This window comes from Panthera pardus, unplaced genomic scaffold (assembly GCF_024362965.1).
Source record: "Panthera pardus isolate Hobbes unplaced genomic scaffold, ASM2436296v1 HiC_scaffold_13, whole genome shotgun sequence".
In the NCBI taxonomy this organism is placed as follows: domain Eukaryota; kingdom Metazoa; phylum Chordata; class Mammalia; order Carnivora; family Felidae; genus Panthera; species Panthera pardus.
In genome coordinates, this window is record NW_026526688.1 from 116568411 (window position 1) to 116590565 (window position 22155).

Genomic DNA, 22155 nt, shown 5'->3' on the forward strand with positions numbered 1-22155 from the left:
ATTTTATGTGTTTTCAATTTCTTTTTGGAACCTTCATAAAGAGTTAAGATCTATGATATGTAACAAGGTCACAAGACAGGCAAATTCAATATATTCATTTTTTCCAGTAAATTGTCCTTCCTGAAAACCACAATCTAGTTCTTGAGATTATGTCTTGTGTATCTTTTCCGTCCCTTGTTCACAGAGGTCCTGGTCCTTACACCTTCACAAGTGTGCCGAGCTGAGCTGAACTGGACAAGACACAGTGGAAGTTACCGCACTGGATATAAAAATACGTGAGACACCGACAGTAGCTTCATGGAACTAACGGTCTAGCAGAACGAATGACACAGATCTACAAATAACCACTGGGCAGGGCAGTGTGAGACAAGCTCCAGGAATATGTTACAGCTAAATGCACAGAAAGGACAGGAGAATTCCCACTGCTAAGGTAAGGAAGGCAGAGAAGAGAAGGTAGCATCTAAGCTAGAACTTGAGGCAGGGCTGATTTTCAGAACGTTTGCAAAGAAAACAAGAATTAAGAAAGAATACAAACTTCCAAAATAAGCGTGGCCATTTATTCCTAACAATGATTCACTTTGAGTTGAATGTTTGCCTAGAATTAGGAGTCACTGTGATGTAAAAGAGAAAAAGCCAACCACAAGGGGGAAAAAGGATGTAACGTTTGTACAGGGTGATTTTTTTCCCTGGTCAAAATGGTTTTCAAAAACTTAAAACTAGTAGATAACATTTCAACCAACATGCAATGTACTATTTTCCCTCTCCCACATTCTTCATACACCATTTAAGTTGATCCTCTATGGACACAGTAGCGATGAATATCATTGCTGACTGAAGAAGCTGAAGGAGGGGAGGGAAGCTTTGTGTAGGATTCTGGTGAAGAGATCACCAGATCACAGCTTGAGTCCCTCTCAGATCTCGCCCCTGAGCTCTAGACCAATCACATACCACACCCTCCACTGCAAAGTCTCACCAAGCCCTCCGAACATAGCACATTGAACATGGAAGTCATCACCTGCACTTTCTTCAATGTTCTCTAGGTCACGGACTAACACACCAGAAACGGGCATCATCCTTGATTCCATCTTCTACATTCCTCACAACCATCATCATCAGCCACCATTTTACTGAATGCGAATTAACATATGCTGCAGTTACTGAGCCAAGTGCTTTGTAAGCATTTTTTCATTTGATCCTCATAAAAACCTATGAGGTAGGGCTCTCACCTACACTTTACCAAAAAAGAAGCTGTTGTTAAGAAAGGTGAAGTACGTTTCTCAAAAACACAGTTCACAGTGGCGGTAGCTGCCACACCAGCAGTGGGTGTCTGCAAAGCCCGAGCTCCCCACCACTGTCCTAATGCTACATGCCTCTCCCTCCTTTTGTAAAAGTATCTTTCAATCCCTATCCTTCTCTGTGTTCTCACTACCACTACTGAAGATGAAACCTAACTGCTCACCAGGTTTACTGTAATTGCCTCTAATCCTGAGCCTCAAATGGCTGTTCTCTAAACTACCAATCAGGAAAACATTCAGAAATTAGCCCCAGAACCTCAAATGCCTATAGGTCCCAGGCATTTGCCCTGAAGGAGTAAGCCACGTGGCAAAATGGAGTACATGCTTTTGCCAAACAGGACAGCCACTGAGCAACCAACCCCAGCCCACCGATTCCCTGCAGCAATACAGGACTCCCGATTTTGCAACAAAATCTGATGCTGACAACCATTTTTCCTGTGAAACACTGGCAACTATTTCAAGAAATGTTAAAATACTCTGAAAGGGAAACCAAGTTCACCTGTATGCAAAATCTGACCTATTAGCACAGCTAATACAGCTTTTGCTGTACCCTATAGCAAAACACACCTCTCACCCAGTATTGTCCTAATATGTGCACCTTCAACACTGACAATGACCAACATGGATGCCTAGAGCTTCATCCCATTGCAATGATATCTGCAGTGCAGAGACATCAATCAGGTAATAGCACTCAGTATATTTCTGTACAATGAATAAATCAACTAAACACCACCCAGTCCATAAAATCTTCCTGGATCCTCTCCAGCAAGAAGTGTCTCTTCCTCTGAACAGTCTCAACTCTTTGTTCCAAACTCTTTCCTACTTTAGAATCCTAGCAGGAATAAGAGACAATCATCTTACCAAATTAGCTCCTCACAAAAGAGAGTCTATGTTTTACTAATCCTTCAATCTCTCCCAGCACCTAACTTAGGTCCTTGCTTCCACTAAGTTCTCAAATGTTTGTCAAATAAGTCATAGCAACTCTAAATGTAATTCTACAATTGAATTCTAGTTTCTTCCGGTTCCTTTTCCTTTGGTTAGCTAACCAAATCCATACTCCCCTCTGAGGTTTGCAAATGGATATTATTAGAGATGTGGAAAAGGAATGGTTCAGAAACACAGACAGCTATTCGATGAAAATTTTATTTTTAGAAATGAATAATATGAGAAATCCACTTCCAGTTGATTGCTTTCAAAAAATGGGCATAAAAACAAATGTATTTAAAAACATGCTAATCTGTGGATATTCGGAAGGACCCTAGTCAAACACTGAGGTGTTCAAAGTATTCCATATATAGTTATATATTATTACACTCTATATGTTCTACATATTGACCACACACTAATAACAGCAAACATTTATCAAGAATTGTTCTGCATGAGGCACCCACAGCCAGTGACAATTTGCAAAGTAGATCTAGTGATTAGGAAATTGTGGCTCAGAAAAGTTAAATAAAATGTCTATTATCTTATAGTTGGTAAGTCACAGGAGTAGGTCCTGAACCTAGGTCTGTTGGTGACACATTCTACAGTTCACTCTTAAACAACACAGGGGTTAGGGGTGCCAACCGCCTTGCACTCAAAATTCTGTGTATAACTTTAGACTCCCCAAGAACTTAACAACTGATAGCCTATTTTTGACTGGAAGCATTACCGATAACATAAACAGTTGATTAACACCTATTTTATGCTATATATATTACATACTGTATTCTTACAATAAAGCAAGCTAGGGAAAATAAAATGTTATTAAGAAAGTAAGGAGAATACATTTATCGTACTGTACTGTATTTTTAACAAATCCATGCATAAGTGTACCGGTGCATTCAAACCTCTATTGTTCAAGGCTCAACAGCACTTTCCCTGGCATTGCTTCCTTAACTTCAGCCGTAGTTCTGCTAGTTAAACCTATTAACTCTTACTAACTATGAAATACATACACTATGATTATTTTTAAATCCCCCTGAACAAAGAAACCCTTTAACTTTTACTTCTAGCACTATCAAATTTTCCCCAAAATGTTTTTATTAAAATCCTCTCTTAAAAACATTTTCTATGACATGTGCTAGTGTCTTTTATCTATCAGTTTAAAGTACATTGCCTTCTTGGCCCCAATTCCACTAAAGAGAATTTCACCTATTTCACCAGAATCTCCCACTAAAGTGTCACAAGGGTGATTTGTTAAGTGACACTATTCACTTCCAAAAATATTTTAAATGAGGAACCTTTTTTGTACCAAAACAACATGAACACTGCTAAGTCCTATTATAACATCTTTTATATTTTACACAATAAAAATATTTCTTACCTGAATTCTTCCACGGAGAATTAATGATATGAGATACAATTCCCTCAGGTTAATGATAGGCTGGTGTTAGTAATTTCATTTGGTGGACTTTTTTTTAATTTGCTTCTTTAAGTATTAAAAATATAAACTGTCCTTTAAGTTAGAATGGAGGTCAATTTATTAGATTCATAAGACAGGAGAAAGGAATTATAAACTGAAAGGGAAAAGTTTAATGTAATAACTGAAATAAAATTAACTTACATAATTATGAAGAGTAAGTACATCTCTAAAAAATATAGTTTTCCCCAAAAAAGGCAACTCAAAAACACAACTAAGGTTAAGTTTTATTGATAGCTTTGTAAAGTTATTATTTAGAGGTTATGCCTTTCAAGACATAGATTAGCCAAAATTATTTCAAGAAATATGTTCATCTAACCTTTGAGCTGGCACCTTATCCTGGCTATTCTCTGCCTTAAGACGTAGAAAGCTGCAAAACAAATGTCCAAAAAAAGAAATTCCAGATCTTTTCTCTGTAAGGAGGCTGGACTTGGGTATTTAGCAACTTGTTACATTCCCGGAGACTTACACATATTCAACTCTCAGTGCTTTTCTGAAACAAAAAAAAAAATCTAGGACATGTTTAAAATAGTAATATTTTAGTCACCATTTTGTCATTAAAAAACATTTTGTAACAAAAATATTAACCAAGTGAAGTTGTGCTATTCTTTCATAGTCCAAATTCTAAATTAGAAGATTTCAGACTGCTCACGGCACTGTACCTTTCCAATCCAATTTTTCATTTTCAGAATATTAATTTTTGGTCCCAAGAGACAGTATCCTTTTATTTAAATGAGTGTTGGACAAAATATCTGAAAAAAATTAGAACTGTGAATCAATTAGTAACCAAGGCTGGTAGTTTTTAAATTGATAGATCTTTACTTACCTGTTTCTTACATATTTTGTGTTCCCTTCTCTCTCCAACTTTGGGGAGGAATTAAGGTTTGTTTTTTCTTTCCTTCCACAGCATTTTCTTCTTGCATGGCTGCTTTGGTTGTCAATAGCAACAAGAATTACCGTGAAAGCTCAGCCATTTCACTTGAAGATACATAAATAACCCGGTTTAATGAAAGTAAACGGAAGAAACTTGAAATAATACTAATAATGGTTAGGATTTGACCAGCCTAGAGGTCCTAGAGGTAAGGGAAGAGAGGATTTTTTACTTCTTTGTGGATTAATACCTTCCCTCTTTAAGGCGTAAAATATTGGCTTCAACTTTTGATTTATGTACTTATTTTCATAAATTAAAATTCAGTGAATGGAGCCTTTTTTTGGGTAATACCAGATGAAAAATATTCTAAGCCCAATTTGACACAATAATTTAACTATTGATCCAGAATGATTGTTCTGTATTTTTAAAGGCACATATTTTTTCATATATATATATATATCTATATATATATATATCTCAATATATACACACACACACATATATATATACACATACAGACACACACATATACATATATGTGTGTCTATATATACATATATGCTTGTTAGAGATATTTTTCATATTGGTCAGGTTCATAATAAATTAGTGTTTTGTATCTTATTGTTGTTGATGTTAACTTTAAAAGAACTCACCATATCTTGATGTTGACACATTTCTTAAAATAGAATAATGAAATATATCAGGTACAATTTTAGCAAAAGGCTGAAAATAAATCAAAGCATAAATTGCAAATTACATTCTGGATCACATATTAAGGACAATTGTTTATGCCTATGGTTATGTATTATAAGGAAAAAATATAAAAGGATACCGTTTCTTTAATACTCTTTAACTGCCAATTGTAAATAATCAAATTTATCGAGAAAAATAAAATGATTTTAAAAAAAGGTAAACAATAAAGAATAGCAAACATCATTACTTTCTAACTCGTTATATTAGTACAAAGCAGCCAAACAGTTCTGTATAGTTTACTTTTGTCTTCTAATATCTTAAGTTGGGTCACATTTCTCCTACTTTATGTAAGTCAGCCTTGACACACATAGATTAGTAAAATGTATGGTATCGATATGTATATCCATTAAATAAGGCTTCTAGCATGAGATTTTAGCCCATGTTTTAAAATTTGCATTTTGAAAACTATACAAAACTGCATTTTAAGTCAAAGCAATGTTAAACCCGGAGTAGACTATTTCCAAGAAGTTTCTGGGGTCTAGCCTCTACTGATGCATAAGGAAATTTTCACAAGCAACTGTCGCCACAATTTTTGTGAAAGCCGCCAAAAATAAATGCCCTACATGTATTTTTTGTGATATAAAGACCACTGTGAGAAGCACTAAAATAGGATTCATTAGCAGCATATAGTATGGAAATATCTGCCCCATCTTCTCCTGCTAATCTGTTTCTCCACAGCCATTGTAAAACAGCCACGGTAGCAAATACATGCAACCTGACAGCAAAGCCAAGCCACTCATAGTTTACAAGTCTAGAACTTTCCTGTGACCTGCCCAAGAACCATTGCTTCATTTCACCTGAGTGTTGCTATGATGAACTTTGTTGAGGGCTCTTGGTGATATGAGGCATGGTTAAAAATAATAAGCACACTGATGATTTTATGAAATTGTGGCCAACATAATCCAGAGAAACTAAACTATTTGGAGATTAGTTTTTCTGGCCTGCAAAACGCAGGTTTACAGATATGAAGTCAATCCTAGGTTTTGAATATTAAAAAAAAAAATGAGGGATGAGAAGCCCTAAAGAACTGAACCCACCTATTATCCAAATGTATGCCTATTTTCTAGTGTATGGTTTACTTCACTGTAAATTAATTACAAAATGCACAAATGCTAGGTTAAGCATAACCTTAGAAAAGCAAATGATGCAATGCCCCAGACTAAGACTGATAAAATTACCACATGCTCCAGACAGGAGTCGCACAGCCTCTTAAGCAAAGAGCACAGCATGACATATGCACATTTTACAGGTGACAAATGCCAGGTACATGCATGAAAGGAAAAGGTCCTCCCTGACACTGCACTTCTACCTCTCAACCCTAATCTGCAGCTAGAAAAAGTAGTAAATCTAAAAACTTCTCTACAATGTAACCTTAAATTTCACACTACATTTCTCATTGTCAAAAAAATTTATATTATATATTAGCCTGGCAAACTCTATTCATAGACAACAATCCAACACTGGACATTTAAAGCATCAATATCCAGGACAACAGATCCCATGAACAGCATATTTTGAGTAATTTGGATGATCCCAACTTTCAGCCCACTACTTTGTAAGTCTTAGAGCTACAGAATTCATCAGAATCCAACAGAAGATTAGAGAACAGAACATTTAACAAAGCTACAAATCATTTCTTTATAGTTTCCCCCCAACTCCCCCAATTGTTTCAAAAAAATTTTTTTCTGCCTTAGTTGGGAAAAGAAACTATACATGGGAATGTCTTAGTTCTTGACTGTACACAGACACTAAGATACGATGAATCTTTTAATTCATCGATGATTTTAAAACTCAATCCAAGGGACAAAGGACCTTAAACCGCCATTATCTATGTGAAACACCATGAAATCTTTATGTAACCGTATTGAACATGGGACGATTTATCCATTAGAAGCTATTACCATAGTAAGTGTATATAAAATCAACTCTAAGCACCCAGGCATGTTAAAAAAAAACACAATAAGAGCTACAATTTGTGTTTACCTATTTGCTATTTGTGGGCATGCAAACATTTGACTAAGTACCTACAAATTTTAACACTGAAATAAAACAGGAGGTACCAAAGGCTTTAGAAAAATATTTTGGGTGGCAGGAAGCTTATATTTGGATGTCGGTCTACGGAGGTAATTTCCATAAATGTCACAACACATACCTTTGACCATTTAGGGATCTCTCTTAGAAACTGAATTTGAGAACTCTAAAGTATGAAAATAAGGCTAAAGATTTTTGGGAAAGAAACATTGTTTTTGGCAAAGTAAGCATAAATCCAGAAATTTCCAATTGTTTCTTCCTTTGTGTACATCAGTGCAAATTTAAACCATGACATATTTCCTAAAATTTCACCAGAAATCAATAATATGTACAAAAGGCAACCCTAATCTTGTGATCTGATGATGCTACTTTAGGAAAACACATTGGTTCTGGAGAATTTATATCATTAATCTACAGAAAGGTTAAAAAGGTACTGACCAAATGAAATGTTCAGTTTGAAAATTTAATTGACTCTAGGTGCACCTGGGGGGCTCAGTCAGTTGGGCATCCAACTCTTGATTTCGGCTCAGGTAATGATCTCATGGGTTCGTTGGGCTTGACCCTGACAGTGCAGAGTCCTTCAGACTCTCTCTCTCCCTCTCTCTCTGCCTGTCTCCTGCATGCACTCGCCACAGGAGCATGTGTTCTCTCTAAAAACAAACGAACTTTTAAAAAAAAATAAAATTTAACTGACTCTAGATTATCCACATGCAAGTAACTAGTGGCAAATTGACTCTCTCCTGACACCTAGTACCTACCAAGGAGATCTCTCCAGCTTTCAATCAATGTATGGCAGAAAATGAGGGTTTCTAATAAAATATAACTAGAAAAAAAATTTTTTTCCTCAAAGTCAACTACTATATTCTAAAGCTAAGAAACTGCCTGGCCTATTGATAAATTTCCCCTCCATAGTAACAAGTTCACTTAACATTGTTTCATCAGACTAAGTTATACTAAAATTCTTGAGAAATCTATGAAAGAAAATCCAAAGAACACATAAATATCTGTCACTCTTTTACCACACATAATAAAACTTTATCCTATCTGGGCTTCAATGTTAATGCATTCCTTTATGCTGGCTTTATTAGTAATTTTATTAGAAATTCTAGTATGACCATAATTATCTAATTATGCACTATTATTAATTAAGTGATGAAATCAGAAAAGTTAAAAGCTATGGAGTGTTAAAATGGAAAATTTCTTTAATTTGGTATTATTTAACTGAACTCTATAGTTAGTAACAAATCAATTTTTAGTAACTAGGTATACATTTTGCAACTAATTTGCCCTGATAGATCCCCAAGGATGCACCGTCAATCACATTAGGCCTATGCTACTGATATTTTTCTATGGTTGTAGTGACTGATATCACTTTGAAATGTTTTCAAGCCACATTATTTTGGCTGCATTGTATGATTTTTGAGAACCGATCATTTACTTGTTCCCATGAAAAAAGAGAAGGTCTTGGCCCGAGCAATGTAAACTTCTTAGCTCCCTTCTAGGTTGACTGACACAGGTAACCATTCTCAGGTTAGAGTCTTGGTTGGTATTGACCTCTGAGGAAAGGCATTCAAAGCTCCTTTCTCTGCTTCTCCTGAGGAGATGGGGTACTGACTGATTGGTGCCCTCTTAAGCCACACACTGAGCTATCTTCCTTTGAGAGAGAGAGATTCTCTGAGGACCTGTGTGCACTAGGGTTCTAGGCTCCATTGCCCCCTGGGGCTTGAGGACTGCAGGAGAACCAGTTCTTCCTCACACCCCAGTGAAAAGGAGTCAAGTTTGAGTCTGGTTAGGAACATGAAAAGTACTTACCACAGATTCTGCTTTGAGTCTATTCAGGCCTAAGTGACTTACTTATAAGAGCCCTTCATGAGATCCAGGGAAACTGGGATAAAAACTAAGGGTTATTTTGGCTCCTTTGAACATCTGCAACAATCAAGAGCTTTGGGGAAATGAGCACTGGTCAAGGAGTTTGATGTTCCTGGGTTCACTGGTCCTATTTCATTTAACAGCTCATGTAGGATAAATGATGCCTGGAGGCAATGTTTGTGCCTCATCTTTTATCCCAACCCATCATTGCTTAGAAATGAATTAAGCCATAGCAAAATGTTGATGAGCTTTTGTGCTGATATCCAATGAATACAAAAGTAACTCATACAAAATTGACAAAAAAAAAAATTCTCCCACTGACTTATTTGCAGAACCCCTCTATACTGGTTAATAGAAGACATCTATCTGCACTCCATTTACAAAGCCTCTGGATACCAACTCTATAAACTGTTGACTGATCTTTAAAATAGGAAGGAAGGAAGGAAGGAAGGAAGGAAGGAAGGAAGGAAGGAAGGAAGGAAGGAGGGAGGGGAAGGGGAGAGAAAGAGCAAGCCAGCAAACAAGCAAGCAGTATGGAATAGACTTTGATAATACAGCAAACTTCAGGACACAGAGAGATCCTAACTTCAAACTGTGTTTTCTAACCTGGAATTGTCCTAAAAGTCCTAAAGAGTTCACAAATCACGCTATTCTGGGCTGGGCTGGACTGAGCTATCAGAAACTAAATATGTAGATAATGCTTCTTAAACTTCCCATGAACTGCGCTTTTATTTTTTTTTTTAAATTTTTTTTTTTAACGTTTATTTTATTTTTGAGACAGAGAGAGACAGAGCATGAACAGGGGAGGGGCAGAGAGAGAGGGAGACACAGAATCTGAAACAGGCTCCAGGCTCTGAGCTGTCAGCACAGAGCCTGACGCGGGGCTCGAACTCACGGACCGCGAGATCGTGACCTGAGCCGAAGTCGGCCGCTTAACCGACTGAGCCACCCAGGCGCCCCTGAACTGCGCTTTTAGAGTAAAGTTCTCGGGGCGTCTGAGTGGCTCAGTCGGTTGAGCATCTGACTTCGTCTCAGGTCATGATCTCACAATTTGTGAGTTTGAGCCCCGCATAGGGCTCTGTGCTGACAGCTCAAAGCCTGGAGCCTGCTTCGGATTCTGTGTCTCCCTCTCTCTCTGCTCCTCCCCCGCTCATGCTCTCTCCTTCAAAAATAAATGAGAACATTAAAAAAAAAAAAAAATTAAAGTCCTCATCTTAGATCAGAGGATCTTCTAGAAAATGGGTTTGTAAAACCACCACCAGGTGCACCCAGGTGGATCAGTCAGTTGAGAGTCTGACTCCACCTCTTGATTTCAGCAGTTCAGCTGTCCTGATCTCCAGGTTCCTGAGATCAAGCCCTGCGCCAGACTCTCCCTCCTCTCCCTCCTCTCCCTCTCCCTCTCCCTCTCCCTTTCCCTCTCCCTCTCCCTTCAGGACAGAAATGTTGCTGTGGCCCCTTCCACTCCACCATTCACTACTGCTCTGTGAGGGACCACATGAAAGTTTACATATGGAAAAAGCCACAATTTCCCCCAAATAACTCGTCTAATTATCCCATAACAAACATCATGAATTGTATGAAAATGACACTTTTCTTTTTCCTTTGGCTACCGGAAGCTAAGAGCCAAATTAGAAGACATATTTAGGACCCAAGTCTTACATATCTATATTTTAATAATAACTCTCCTCCCAACAACTTATCTTTTACTGTATCCTTTTTTTCCTTCCCCTAGCCCTTGTTAATTCTGTTTTTCTATTGCATGCATTCCTGGAAGCCATCTTCATATCCTTCCCCAAACAAGGTAGAACATAAACAAATAGAAACAAAGAAACCAATTCTATTATTTTTAAACTCTAAGGAATCAAAAATAAGAAGTGGCTAAAAGGAAGGTTTCCACTGTGTAATATTATGCAAATTTGAATCTCCTTTAAGTTACATATTTTTATCAGATAATTTATAAAAGTAAAATGAGAGTTCTTCGATTACTGTACTTACATAAGAGTAGGATGTCCCTATCACTGTAACAGTGATGATGAATATGTAAAGATACTGACTGCAACACATTTCATAAAACCAAAATACTGAAAATCACCTAAATGTGCATAGATAGGGATTTTTAAGTTAATTAGGTACACCCATATAGTGGTAAACTGTACAACCATTTAAAAGAATGAGTCATGGGGGCACCTGGGTGGCTTGGTCGGTTAAGCGTCCGACTTCGGCTCAGGTCACGATCTCACGGTCCGTGGGTTCGAGCCCCGCGTCGGGCTCTGTGCTGACCGCTCAGAGCCTGGAGCCTGTTTCAGATTCTGTGTCTCCCTCTCTCTCTGCCCCTCCCCTGTTCATGCTCTGTCTCTGTCTCAAAAATAAATAAACGTTAAAAAAAAAAAAATGAGTCATGCTTACATGAACTGATAAGGACTGATTTCCAAAATACAATATATGAGAAAAGAAGATAGAGAATAATCCTATTTTGTGTTATCAATTTTATGAACAAAGATAATTTTGCAAATGCTTAGAAATCTCTGCAAATATCACTAAGAAACAGTTCCTGGGGGTTGGAACTAGGTGTCAGAAAAATAAGGAAGTTAGAAAGGCTTACTTTCACTACCCTCTCCCTGTCTTCGAGTCTTTTAATATTTGACTTAGGCATGCATTTAATTTTTAAAATAAAATGATTTAAGTTTACAATTAAGATAAAGGTTAGAATAACTAATAGAAAAGTTACACCTCTATGGTTTTAAAGTCACTTTTAAATCCTGGTGGAAATCCTGGCAAACGGACAAACCTCACTCCATCCTCACAATATCAGACAGTTGCCTCTGGTCAAGAAGAAACAGATGAAGAGGAGGGACAAAGGGTCCTTCACGGACTTATCAGAGGGGTTTTGGAGGGAAAGAGCAGGGATCAGAGTATCCTAGAATCAAGCAACATATCAGGTTCTGGATACGGAATTGCCAGAGCCTTAAGTCAGCAGTGCAATCCAGTCTTTTCCATCACCTACTAACTACCATGTAAGAAACCTTTGATCAATTAGTCAAAACTACGAACGCATATGTAGAAAATACTAGAACACATCCAAAACAATATTTCTTCACTGTATAGTCAAGGTTACTTATTTTAGAATTGTTTGTATTAGTAAAAGATTAGAATCAACACAAATGTCCGTCAAGAAGATTCTGATTAATAAATTATGATACAGCCATGTAATAGAGTATTACAAATCCATTTTAAAAAAAAGTGAGCAGGCTCTTCATATACTGATAATAAAGAAAGCTTTCCAAGATATATTGTTAAGGGAAAGAAGGTACAGGACAATGTATACAGTGTGCCTTTCATTTGGACAAAAGAGATGGGGTAGAGAAGATATAGGAATTTGTCCATAAGTATGTAAATTCTTTCTGAAAGGTACACAAAAAGCTGATAATATTCATTGCTCTTGAGGAGGGATATATGAAAAAAAATAAGTGCATTTTCTCTGACAAAATAAATATTTTTAGAAGATTGATGGGGAAAACATTTTAACCTGCATCAAACTGGTGGGAAAGGGGTGACAATATCTATGTGTGGTGGTGAGGAAGGAAGGGGGAGTAATGAGGATTAGGCTATCAGAACCTTCCTCTCCCTCCCTTTCATCTTCAGCATGATGAAGGCCCAGCCCCTATGATAGATATCTTCCATTACTCACCAAGGGATGCTGCATGGACTCCCTCAACATCACTGGATTATCGCTTTAAAAGCATTCAGTTGATTCAAAGGACTCAAAATGCATATAACCTGAATTCTACAGATAAAATGCACCCTTCAAAAATGCTATTACATTTGCTGTAACAGGGAATGAGGGAGGAAAAACACACCTGTATTTTTCAAAGCTTATCCAAAAGTTCTCAAGCAGAAACACAGTGTTGTTTCTGGGGCCAGAAGTGCGTCCTTGGTACCAGTGTGGACGTGTACATGCACTCGGAAGCAGCACATGTAGCAGCTGACTGTGCAGCAACGAGAGTGCTTCCCTTTACGTGGCCTGACGTCCCAGCTTGTGAAGCACTAACATTTCCAATCCATAAAGGTTAAGGCCTTTCCAGATTAACTCTATGAAGGGATCTTAGGGAATCAGTAGATCTTAAAAGTATTATATAAAGATCAGAAGAGAATGAAGAAACAAAGTCATTTCTGGGAAACTTAACTTTCAAGACTCCACATACTCAAAAACTACCTGTTTGAAAAGGTCAAACTTCTTCAACACTGATTTTAGTCTGGAATCTGCATTCCAAGACCACTTGAAGTTACTCAAAGTACATGGTGTTCTTAAATAACCTTTTCACGGAAAGTGGTAGTTGAATAATCTTAAAAACTCCACTTCCTGAGGATTTGGAGATGTGGGTTTCGTGCTGAAAAGTAGTTATAAGATTGCCCACTGAATTGCTTTTACTCCTACCACAAAAACAAAACAAAACAAAAAAACCCAAAAAAACCCAAAAGCAAAGAACCAAAAATCTGCATACCCACCCCCAAAATAGAGGAGGAAGCTAACAACTTTAAAATAGTGAAGTGTGCCCAGCTCCATTAAACTGGACCCAGGACCTGCCGGCCATCTTCAACACAGCTCCCACCTGAGACTCCCAGTTTCTCTTGCACATATGACTGTATGAGCATAAAAAGGTTTATCTCTCACATTCAATGGAGGTTGCTAGCGCTGTTGAGTAAACATGGAAAGGCACTCACTAGGAATAACCTCTCTTTGGGGGAGCACTATGTGTGACCTTCAAAGCCAATTCCAGTATTTCTCATTTACTCTTGATTATTTCAAAGAAAAATTTTCAAAATCTCAATAATCAAAGAAAGGTGTAATCTATATAATTATGTGACTGAGGACAGGAAACCAGTATAGGGAGCAAAAATCAATAAATCACGTTCCATTTCAAGTTTCTGAACCTAGATACAAGTAACAAATGAAATATGAAATCTAAATGTTTCACTGACTAAATCAAAATCTCTACTAAAACTAATAACCTTTTCATTTGAAGTACAGGAAGAATTTAACAATTTGCTCTTCAGTCTTTCCGGTCGTCCACAATCCTTAGCCAGTAATATATATTATCCAGCAAAATTATTTGACAACTCCAAAATAGTTTCAGAATAAATTACTGTTTCTCGGTCCCTATGTCACACTAGCCTATAAATTTATTTAACATTGATAAGAATTCAAAAGTTTCACTTTCCAGGACAATTGTACAGTTTTAGCCTTTGCTAACCTCAGGGAGGAGGTGGGAAGAAATGAGGTTTAGAACTAATAAAGTCAACCTCTAGGTATAGGTTTTATATCGTTCCAAAAACCTTCAGAAAAACATAACAGAACATCTGCATTTTGCCTCGTTTTAAGGAAAAATGATACAAAACCACCCGAATTCACGTAATTTCCTTCGGAAACCACAAAATGCTCAGTGACCGCCAAAGAACTCAGAAACTGACGATCTTTGTCGAAACACAGAACTTGTATTTTGGATTTTTCTTCACACCTCTAAAGAGTGCTTCCGACAGAAACACTACTGTCATAGCTACGTATGCAACCAAATGTCTAAGTAAAGTAAACCAAAAGACAACCACGTAGAAATACAATATTTAACCTCCACACTCTTTCTGCCTTAAGGAAGCTCTCAGATAGAGTTCAGAGCTGCAACGCATCTGAGAAATCTACTTGTAAAATAAAAAGACTGCAGCTGAGAAAAGTTAACTAGCTAACCAGGTATAAAAGAGACACTCAGGTGTCCCAAACCATCTGGTGCTTTCAGTTAAGAGCTGGTTCCACAGCATACGCGGTTGTTTTAAATAAAATACACAGCCCCTGAGAAATCTTTTGTACAGAGATCTCCACTTGTCAGGAGAAATTGTTGAAATCACTAAAACGAAGTATACCATTAATATGATGGGAAAGTGAAGGAATAGATTAATTACAGAACAAGAAACAAGTATTTTGTGACAAATCTAATTAAGGTGCTGTGTGCTGTACATATAGAACTATCAGTGTGTTGTGATTAAGAAAATTTCCCTTTACCATAAAGAGTCACAATCAACAGTCCATGAAGATAAAGCCCAAGACAATTAGAAGTCAAGTTTTGAATTCTCAATATGTAGATACCTGTTTAAGAGTCAAGAACGGAAGTAGGTGGAGGGATAGGTTACATAGATGATGGGGATTAAAGAGGGCACCAGTCGTGATGAGCACCAGGTACTGTATGGAAGTGTTGAATCACTATATTGTACACCTGAAATATTACACTGTATGTTTAACTGGAGGTTAAATAAAAACTTCTTTAAAAGAATATAAAACAAAGAATCAAAGGATAGAGAGAAGGGTATGCCCTCTCAAAGGACTATGAAAACACAATCTGCCTGTTTCTGGACCAGGTCTTACTTTCCACAGCCAGGCAGGAACGTTGGGATAGAATGTCAGGTGGCACGGGCAGGAAGCAGGAAGACAGCTCCTCTGCCTGTCTGGGTAGCATCGTTCTTCCTCAGTTCCTGCGGGAAGGATGAGAAGTCTGCCTGACGGGGGCTTGGTGGCTAGACACCGTGACCTGGGGCAGAGGCTGAGCAACACTAGCACCCTGCAAAGTCAACTGGCCTCTCCAAACAAGCCCATGTAAAGGAAAGTAGCAAGTGAACATGAAAAGCAGCATGTTCTATGTAAATACATATATTTGAGTCACATGAATAGAGTCAAAATGGCTTACATATGCTCAACCAAGTGGATTAAACACCAAAGGGTCACCGAACTAGACCGTGAGAGCTGATAAGAAACATAATGAGGGCATGGCTTCCCCCCACTTCCACACATCTTCTAAGGGACAAATCTGGAGGTTCTGTGTCTAGGTAAGAATAGTTTCCTTTTGCTTTGCTGTGCTAATTTGAAGGAAAATTCCTAACTGAATCATTCAGAAACACAAGAACCAGGGGACCTTGGATAAGGAAAGGAGAACGGTCCTCATGGGTAAGAACTCTAAAATTATCGAAGGATCAGAAAGGCAAAAACATTTTTCACAGTAAATTTCCCAGAAGCTCTCTGGAAGTTTTGTAGGTAATCCATTACCTACAAGTGTAAGTGTTTAAAGAACAGCAAGGCATTTTTTTCCTTGAATAAATGTAGTGACAAAAACATTTAATTTTTTTAAATTAAAAGTTTCCTTTAAAAACTAATCGGGAGCTTTCTGTTTGTCCCCAGCAAGCCTCTCTTTGGTGCTCTTCTTCCTACTTTGAGCTGACCTCTGGCCCCCACATTCCTCCACCTGTTTATAGCAAAACAAAGATGGGGGGAACTCTTAAGCTGACAAGAGACATTTGGACCATCTGGGATTCTGCAAAAACAAAACTTACACAAGGAAACATCCATCTTTGAATTTGTTTTGTTGTTGTTTTTTTTTTTTTTTTTTACAAGTTTGCCATCTATAATATCAATGGTAAAGATCCATCTGGCCCTTTTTAATTTAAAGGCTTTTTATTTTATTGTATCACTGAGAATCTTAGAATCATTTTTTAAATTTTGGCAGTATAAATGCAAAAATACATTTATCATGCCTAGAAAACAAAGAATCTGATAGCATGGGTGTGTCCCATCCCACATCATCAAACACATACATACTATTTACTCTGTGCCAGGAATTGTTTTATGTGCTTTACAAATAACTCATTTACACCTCAGGTATGGTCCTATGAGGTGTTGTACTCAAACACAGAGAGGTCGAATCACTTGCTCAAGGTCACACAGCTAATAAGCAGTGGAACTGAAATTTAAACCCAGGCAGTCTAGCTCCAGAGTCCATGTTCCCCTCCATTATGCTGCCTCTCAAACTTCCACCAATTCTCCGTTAAGGTAAGCTGTGATTTGTGCAGGATCTATACATTTTTATAACATTATCATTTCAATAATTGACTCATGTCATTGTAGCAGCTTCCGCAGATTCTCAAGGAATAGGAAGAAAGATAACTACTATCAAATGCTACACTTCACCACTTTACACTCTGTTAGAAACAAAACGACGGTATAGAAAATAATAAAATGGTGGCTCATTTCTGCTGGGAAAAATACTCTGCTAGGAACTTCCTCGGATGTTGGATGTTTAAATTCGGTAATGCCGCCGAAACTGTGCAAGGTCTTTACGTTCATTTAAATTCAGAATCACCAAGCTGGTGTATACTAGAGAAAACGTAACTACATGTAAAAAGGCAAAACAGCTCTTAGAAGCTCTTTCTGGGGAACTCCACGGTTGATGAACCTCTAAGACACAGAGGAATTTTCTCCTTGGAATTCTTTTAGCACATCTGGCAGAGTGCACATGGACTCCTCCGCCTCTGCCGGCCGTCCACTCTGGCACTCTGTCTGCAGGGACAGTGCGCTCCACTTTGCTCGGGGCACTCTGCCAGAACAGCCTTGTCCTCCGTCGGGCTGGGAGACCCTGCACACCCCAAAGCACTTTAATAATCCTGACAATTAAGGCAGCAAAGGGGGAAATTACCTCCATTCCCGCAAAGAAACTACTCATGTTTTTTATTTGGGGACGGTGTGGTATGTGTGTTGAGCCCATCCTCTCTTCACGCTTTGATTATCAAAAGCGGATTGCTCTTCAATTTCCACACCTGTGGCCTCCAGCTGTGCAAATGCTTCTTGACACTGTGGTATAATGGGCAGAAGACTATTCCACCAGGCACCATTCTTCTTTTTGACCATCTTCCCTTAAAAACAACTAACCAGTGGAGAGGCGCCTGGGTGGCTCAGTCAGTTAAGCATCCGACTTCAGCTCAGGTCATGCATGATCTCGCGGTTCATGAGTTCAAGCCCCATGTCGGGCTCTGTGCTGACAGCTCAGGGCTGAAGCCTGCTTCAGATTCTGTGTCTCCCTCTCTCTCTCTGCACTCCCCCCCCCACCCAAACCCGCTCATGCTCTGTCTCTCAAAAATGAATAAATGTTTAAAAACTTAAAAAGAACTAACCTGTCAGGCACAGCAGCTTTGCCTAGTTCTTTTGTTTACTGGAAACTGGAGTTACCATCATCTCCCTTAATTAAAAGACGAAATGGCCCAACAGTGTAAAAAGTCTAGCCCAGTGCCTTGCAGGTAACAGAAAAACCTTAGTCCCCTTTTACCTTTCCATCTCCAACCAGAGATGTCAACCTGTTAATATTATCCTCCCTCCTTCTTCGCAAAGTTAAGGGCAGATATCACGCACAATTCTCAAAGATGGACATAGCTGTGGGAACTCCTAGCTTCCCTGAATTTAAATTTATTCCTCCCACGGCCAACACATCTGTAGGGCTCTGCCCTGTCTGGCTCCAGCCTTCCTCACTTCACTTCTCTATTCCTCTAAGCTCCTTTCTCGTGAGCACTGGGATATGAGGAATCCAACTGTGTTCCCATCATCCCACCAGACATGACAGATGCCCAGAAATTTACTTGATCATTTGCAGAGTTTCTTGTAGGGGAATAGAATACAATTTTGAGATCCCAATACAGTTGCTGGGAACCAATTTCTCAAACTTCCATGATGTGGTTCTAATTTCTACTATTAAAATATCCATGGAAAAGGTAAAAAATCAGTACTCTGATGTGGCACTTATTCCATGATGTTGATTACTTACAGAAAATAAAAACTATGCTATTTCAGAGGTGTTATTTGATTACAGTGGGTGGTCTATTTAGAATAGTCAATACAATCTCACTTCAAAAAAAAAAAAAAAAAGGCTTTACAAATAGGCTACCTTCCACAACAGGTATGGTAAGGATTATATTAGTGCTATAAGGTTCAGAGACTGTTTAGTGTAAATACAGTCTAGACTCATTATCTTACCTCCATCTCAGAGTCTGGAGCACAGAAAAGAAAAAGCCTGATGAGAAAACAGGAGCTGGGGATATTGGGGACAAATGCTAAAGCATCATACGTGGCTCTTCTGTGACTGACAAAGCTGGCCCCTTGCTACGTACAGCTGGCTCCGGTTGAAAGAGGCAAGATAAGGAGTCAGGAACTGAAAACTCCCGTGTCAGAACCACACCACCAAGTCTTGCTCAGTAATGAGCCCACTGATGTGCAGAGTGAAGCCATGAATAATGGTGGAAAGCCGCACCCCATAGGGAGCTGAAGTTCCCAGAGAGGATACTCACGCTGACACTGTCCCCAGGACCGGCGGGCCCAGCCCCAGCAGCAGTCAATCCTCCCACCATAACGACACAGGCCAATGGATGACACTATTTGCCTGGGCCACCTACCAAACAAAAAGATTCAAAATAAATAAAGATACTTTTGAAATTAAAAATTATTTCCTCTGGTATTACTTTTAAAAAAGAATTTAAATCACACCCAACAATCTACTATGAACTCTTTCCTGCCAGCAGAAATTTAAGGATAAAACTCAGGAAAATAGTTCTGCTGTGATCTAGTTCCAAATTTCAGACAGTTAAACATATGTACTACACACAGGAGCACGGTGAAAAGGAGGGGAAGATCCTTTGTAATATGGAAATAGCATCAGCTAAAACCAAGAATTCTCAAGGCTGACACTCACAGGGTGGTTTCTGAAGCTTGAAATAAAACAGATTCCTCAAAGACCCACACCTGTTACTTGGGGGAAAACCAGTTTTGACTGATTTATCATAAACTGAAAAGTATTAAATAATATGACATGTCAAAGCAGAAAGAAAAAAAAAATCTGCCTTACATTTTCTGCCTTGGAAAGGAGAAGATGTGGGAAGGGGCAGAAAGATGGGAGTCCTCAAAATCAAATGAAACAGATCTCTTTTCGAGATAGGACTCTTTGGCAGAAAATGTTCCCAGAAAATAAAGAAGTATTAGAAAAAGAAGTCTAAATAAAACCTGGAAGAGTTTAAAGTGTAGCTAACATCTCAAGTGCCCCTGTGGTTTGAAACTTTCCTGCATCAACAATCCCTGTTATCTTCCTCATTAATGTAAATAAGGACTAAAAGTATTCAATTTCAAGGATACCAATTTATCCACCAGGTTCCACTTTGACACCTTATTTGGTAAATCGTTTCTTTTAGATTCCCACCTGACTTTTTACTCCCACAGGCTCAATATTTTAATTGGCTGTTTTAAACTTAAAGCTACCTTAAAAATCTTAACGCAATACCATGTGATGTATTTCTTATTGCAAATGTGTGCGTGCTAGAAATGCACAACACGTGGGCAAAGAATTGCTTTAATAAAATAAAATAGCCTCTGGCCGCTACCCACATTTTCTTAAACACTCCTAATCTTTTCAATTCCCGTTTCTTTTATCTCCCCTTATGCCCGCGAGCACAAAGCACAAAATAACCTCGAACTTTCTATTTCCTCCAACCAGGTGGTAAACAAGCGGTAGCTCTTCTAACCGCTCCACTGGTTCTCCTCGGTTCCTGTTCCCCTCCAGGTACAAGAAAGCCAATCAATCGTGGAATTGATTCGTTCAAAGATTACAAGGAAAACAGGTGCGGCTGTCTTTGGGGCTGCTCAGAAGGCTACCTGGAGGGGTTAGGGCGGGGGGGGGGGGGGGGTCTCTGAAAGAGGAAGACTGGATGGCGTGTGACCCAGGTTAAAATCTCTCCCGGCTGCTCCAGCCTGGTTTGTGCACCGGCCGCAGCGCTCGGCGTTCGGAGCGGGTCTGGTCTACAATTGCAAGGAGGTGGGATAACCAAGCACGCCCTCCTGACCGACAGACACAAACACACACACCCGCCAGAGCGGATCCCGCGGCGGGAAGAGAGCGCCGCGCGCCGCCGCCAGGGGAGCGGCTGAGTGACAGCGGCGACGGAGCCGGGGGTTGTTGGAACCTGTCAGAGCACGCTGCAGCCCGGCTCGCCCGAGGTCTCGTGAGCGGTGTGTGCGTGCGTACACATACACAAACACACACGTAGCGCTCCCCTCCTTTCAGTCCTTATTTCGAGTCCTCCTCCCGCAAGCAAACCAAGTGCGGAGGCAAACGGGTCCTCCCTGGAAGCCCAATCGCTTCCTCGCCCCTACCCTTTGTGTGAGCGGCTCTGACAGCTTCAGGCCGGGATCTGGCCCGGGCATCTGGAAGTTTCCCCGCGGAAGGGCCGTGGGGAAATCTAAATCACGAGCCAGAGTTTCCTGACCAAAGGTGTCCTGCGCATCACCTCGGCTTAGGAGCTAGCCCGCGCCCTCCGAGCCCCGGGGCCGGGCTCCAGCCTTCCTCCTTCCCTAGCCCTGATTCCCGATCCGGGAGCTGGGAGCCGCGGCTGGGTTCCAGGACTCGAAGGGGTCGCCCTCCCCAACCCCGGGCAGCCACCGGTCTGGAGAGCGGTTCGACGGCTCTCCTCCTGCCGACGCCGTGCGGTGGCCCAACTTCTGGCCGGGTAGACTCCTCTCTGACCTCGCAGCCGGGCGGGGAGAGGGAACCCCAGCACCGCGCCCGCGGAATTAGCTCTGGAAGGAGGAGAAGAGGGCGCCCCGGGGCCCAACCCACCTCACGTCGAACTCGGCAGCCGCCTGCAGGTAGAGCGAGGAGCCGAGCACCAGAGCCAGGAGGAAATCCATGTCGGGCGGCGAATGCACCGCTGCGCGCGGGGAACAGGTTGGGGGTGCTGGGAGCGGAGGAGAGGCGCGCTCGTCCCCTCGGCTCCAGGGAGAAGCTGCGGGCGCCGCGGCGACTGCTGCAGCTGTCGGAAGACAGCGGCGCGGCGCGGCGAGCAGCCGGAGCAGGTCTGCGGCGCGGCGCCCGGAGCCCCCTCTGGCTCCCTCCCCGCGAGGGGAGGTGCTGCAGGGGGAGCTGCGCCGCCCGCGGGGAGGGGCGCAGGGGGCGGAGGGGGGTGGGCGCGTGCGCCCGCCTCACCGCCCTCCCAGGCCGGGGCCGGGGGTGTGGGCGCTTGGCCCCTCCGCGGAAAGCTCGGGAGCTGGAGCGCTGAGGGAAGCAGCGTCTGTTGAGGGCCAGCCA

General features: G+C 40.4%; 1 protein-coding gene across 5 annotated transcripts in view; it reads right to left on the reverse strand.

Annotated features, from left to right (window-relative positions):
* Nucleotides 1-21874, reverse strand: part of NPNT (nephronectin) — an 82437-nt gene extending 60563 nt beyond the window's left edge. For 3 of the 5 annotated variants that reach the window (XM_053901365.1, XM_019416491.2, XM_019416472.2), the window contains exons 1-3: nucleotides 21688-21874; nucleotides 19373-19473; nucleotides 4019-4069 (exon numbers count right to left, since the gene is read on the reverse strand). In XM_053901365.1, coding sequence (XP_053757340.1) covers nucleotides 4019-4069; nucleotides 19373-19473; nucleotides 21688-21758 — 223 coding nt within the window. In that variant the 5' untranslated portion in view covers nucleotides 21759-21874. The remainder of the gene's footprint in view (nucleotides 1-4018; nucleotides 4070-19372; nucleotides 19474-21687) is intronic. The other 2 variants (XM_019416507.2, XM_019416480.2) reach the window with 1 other exon arrangement.
* Between the last annotated feature and the right edge of the window lie 281 nt (nucleotides 21875-22155).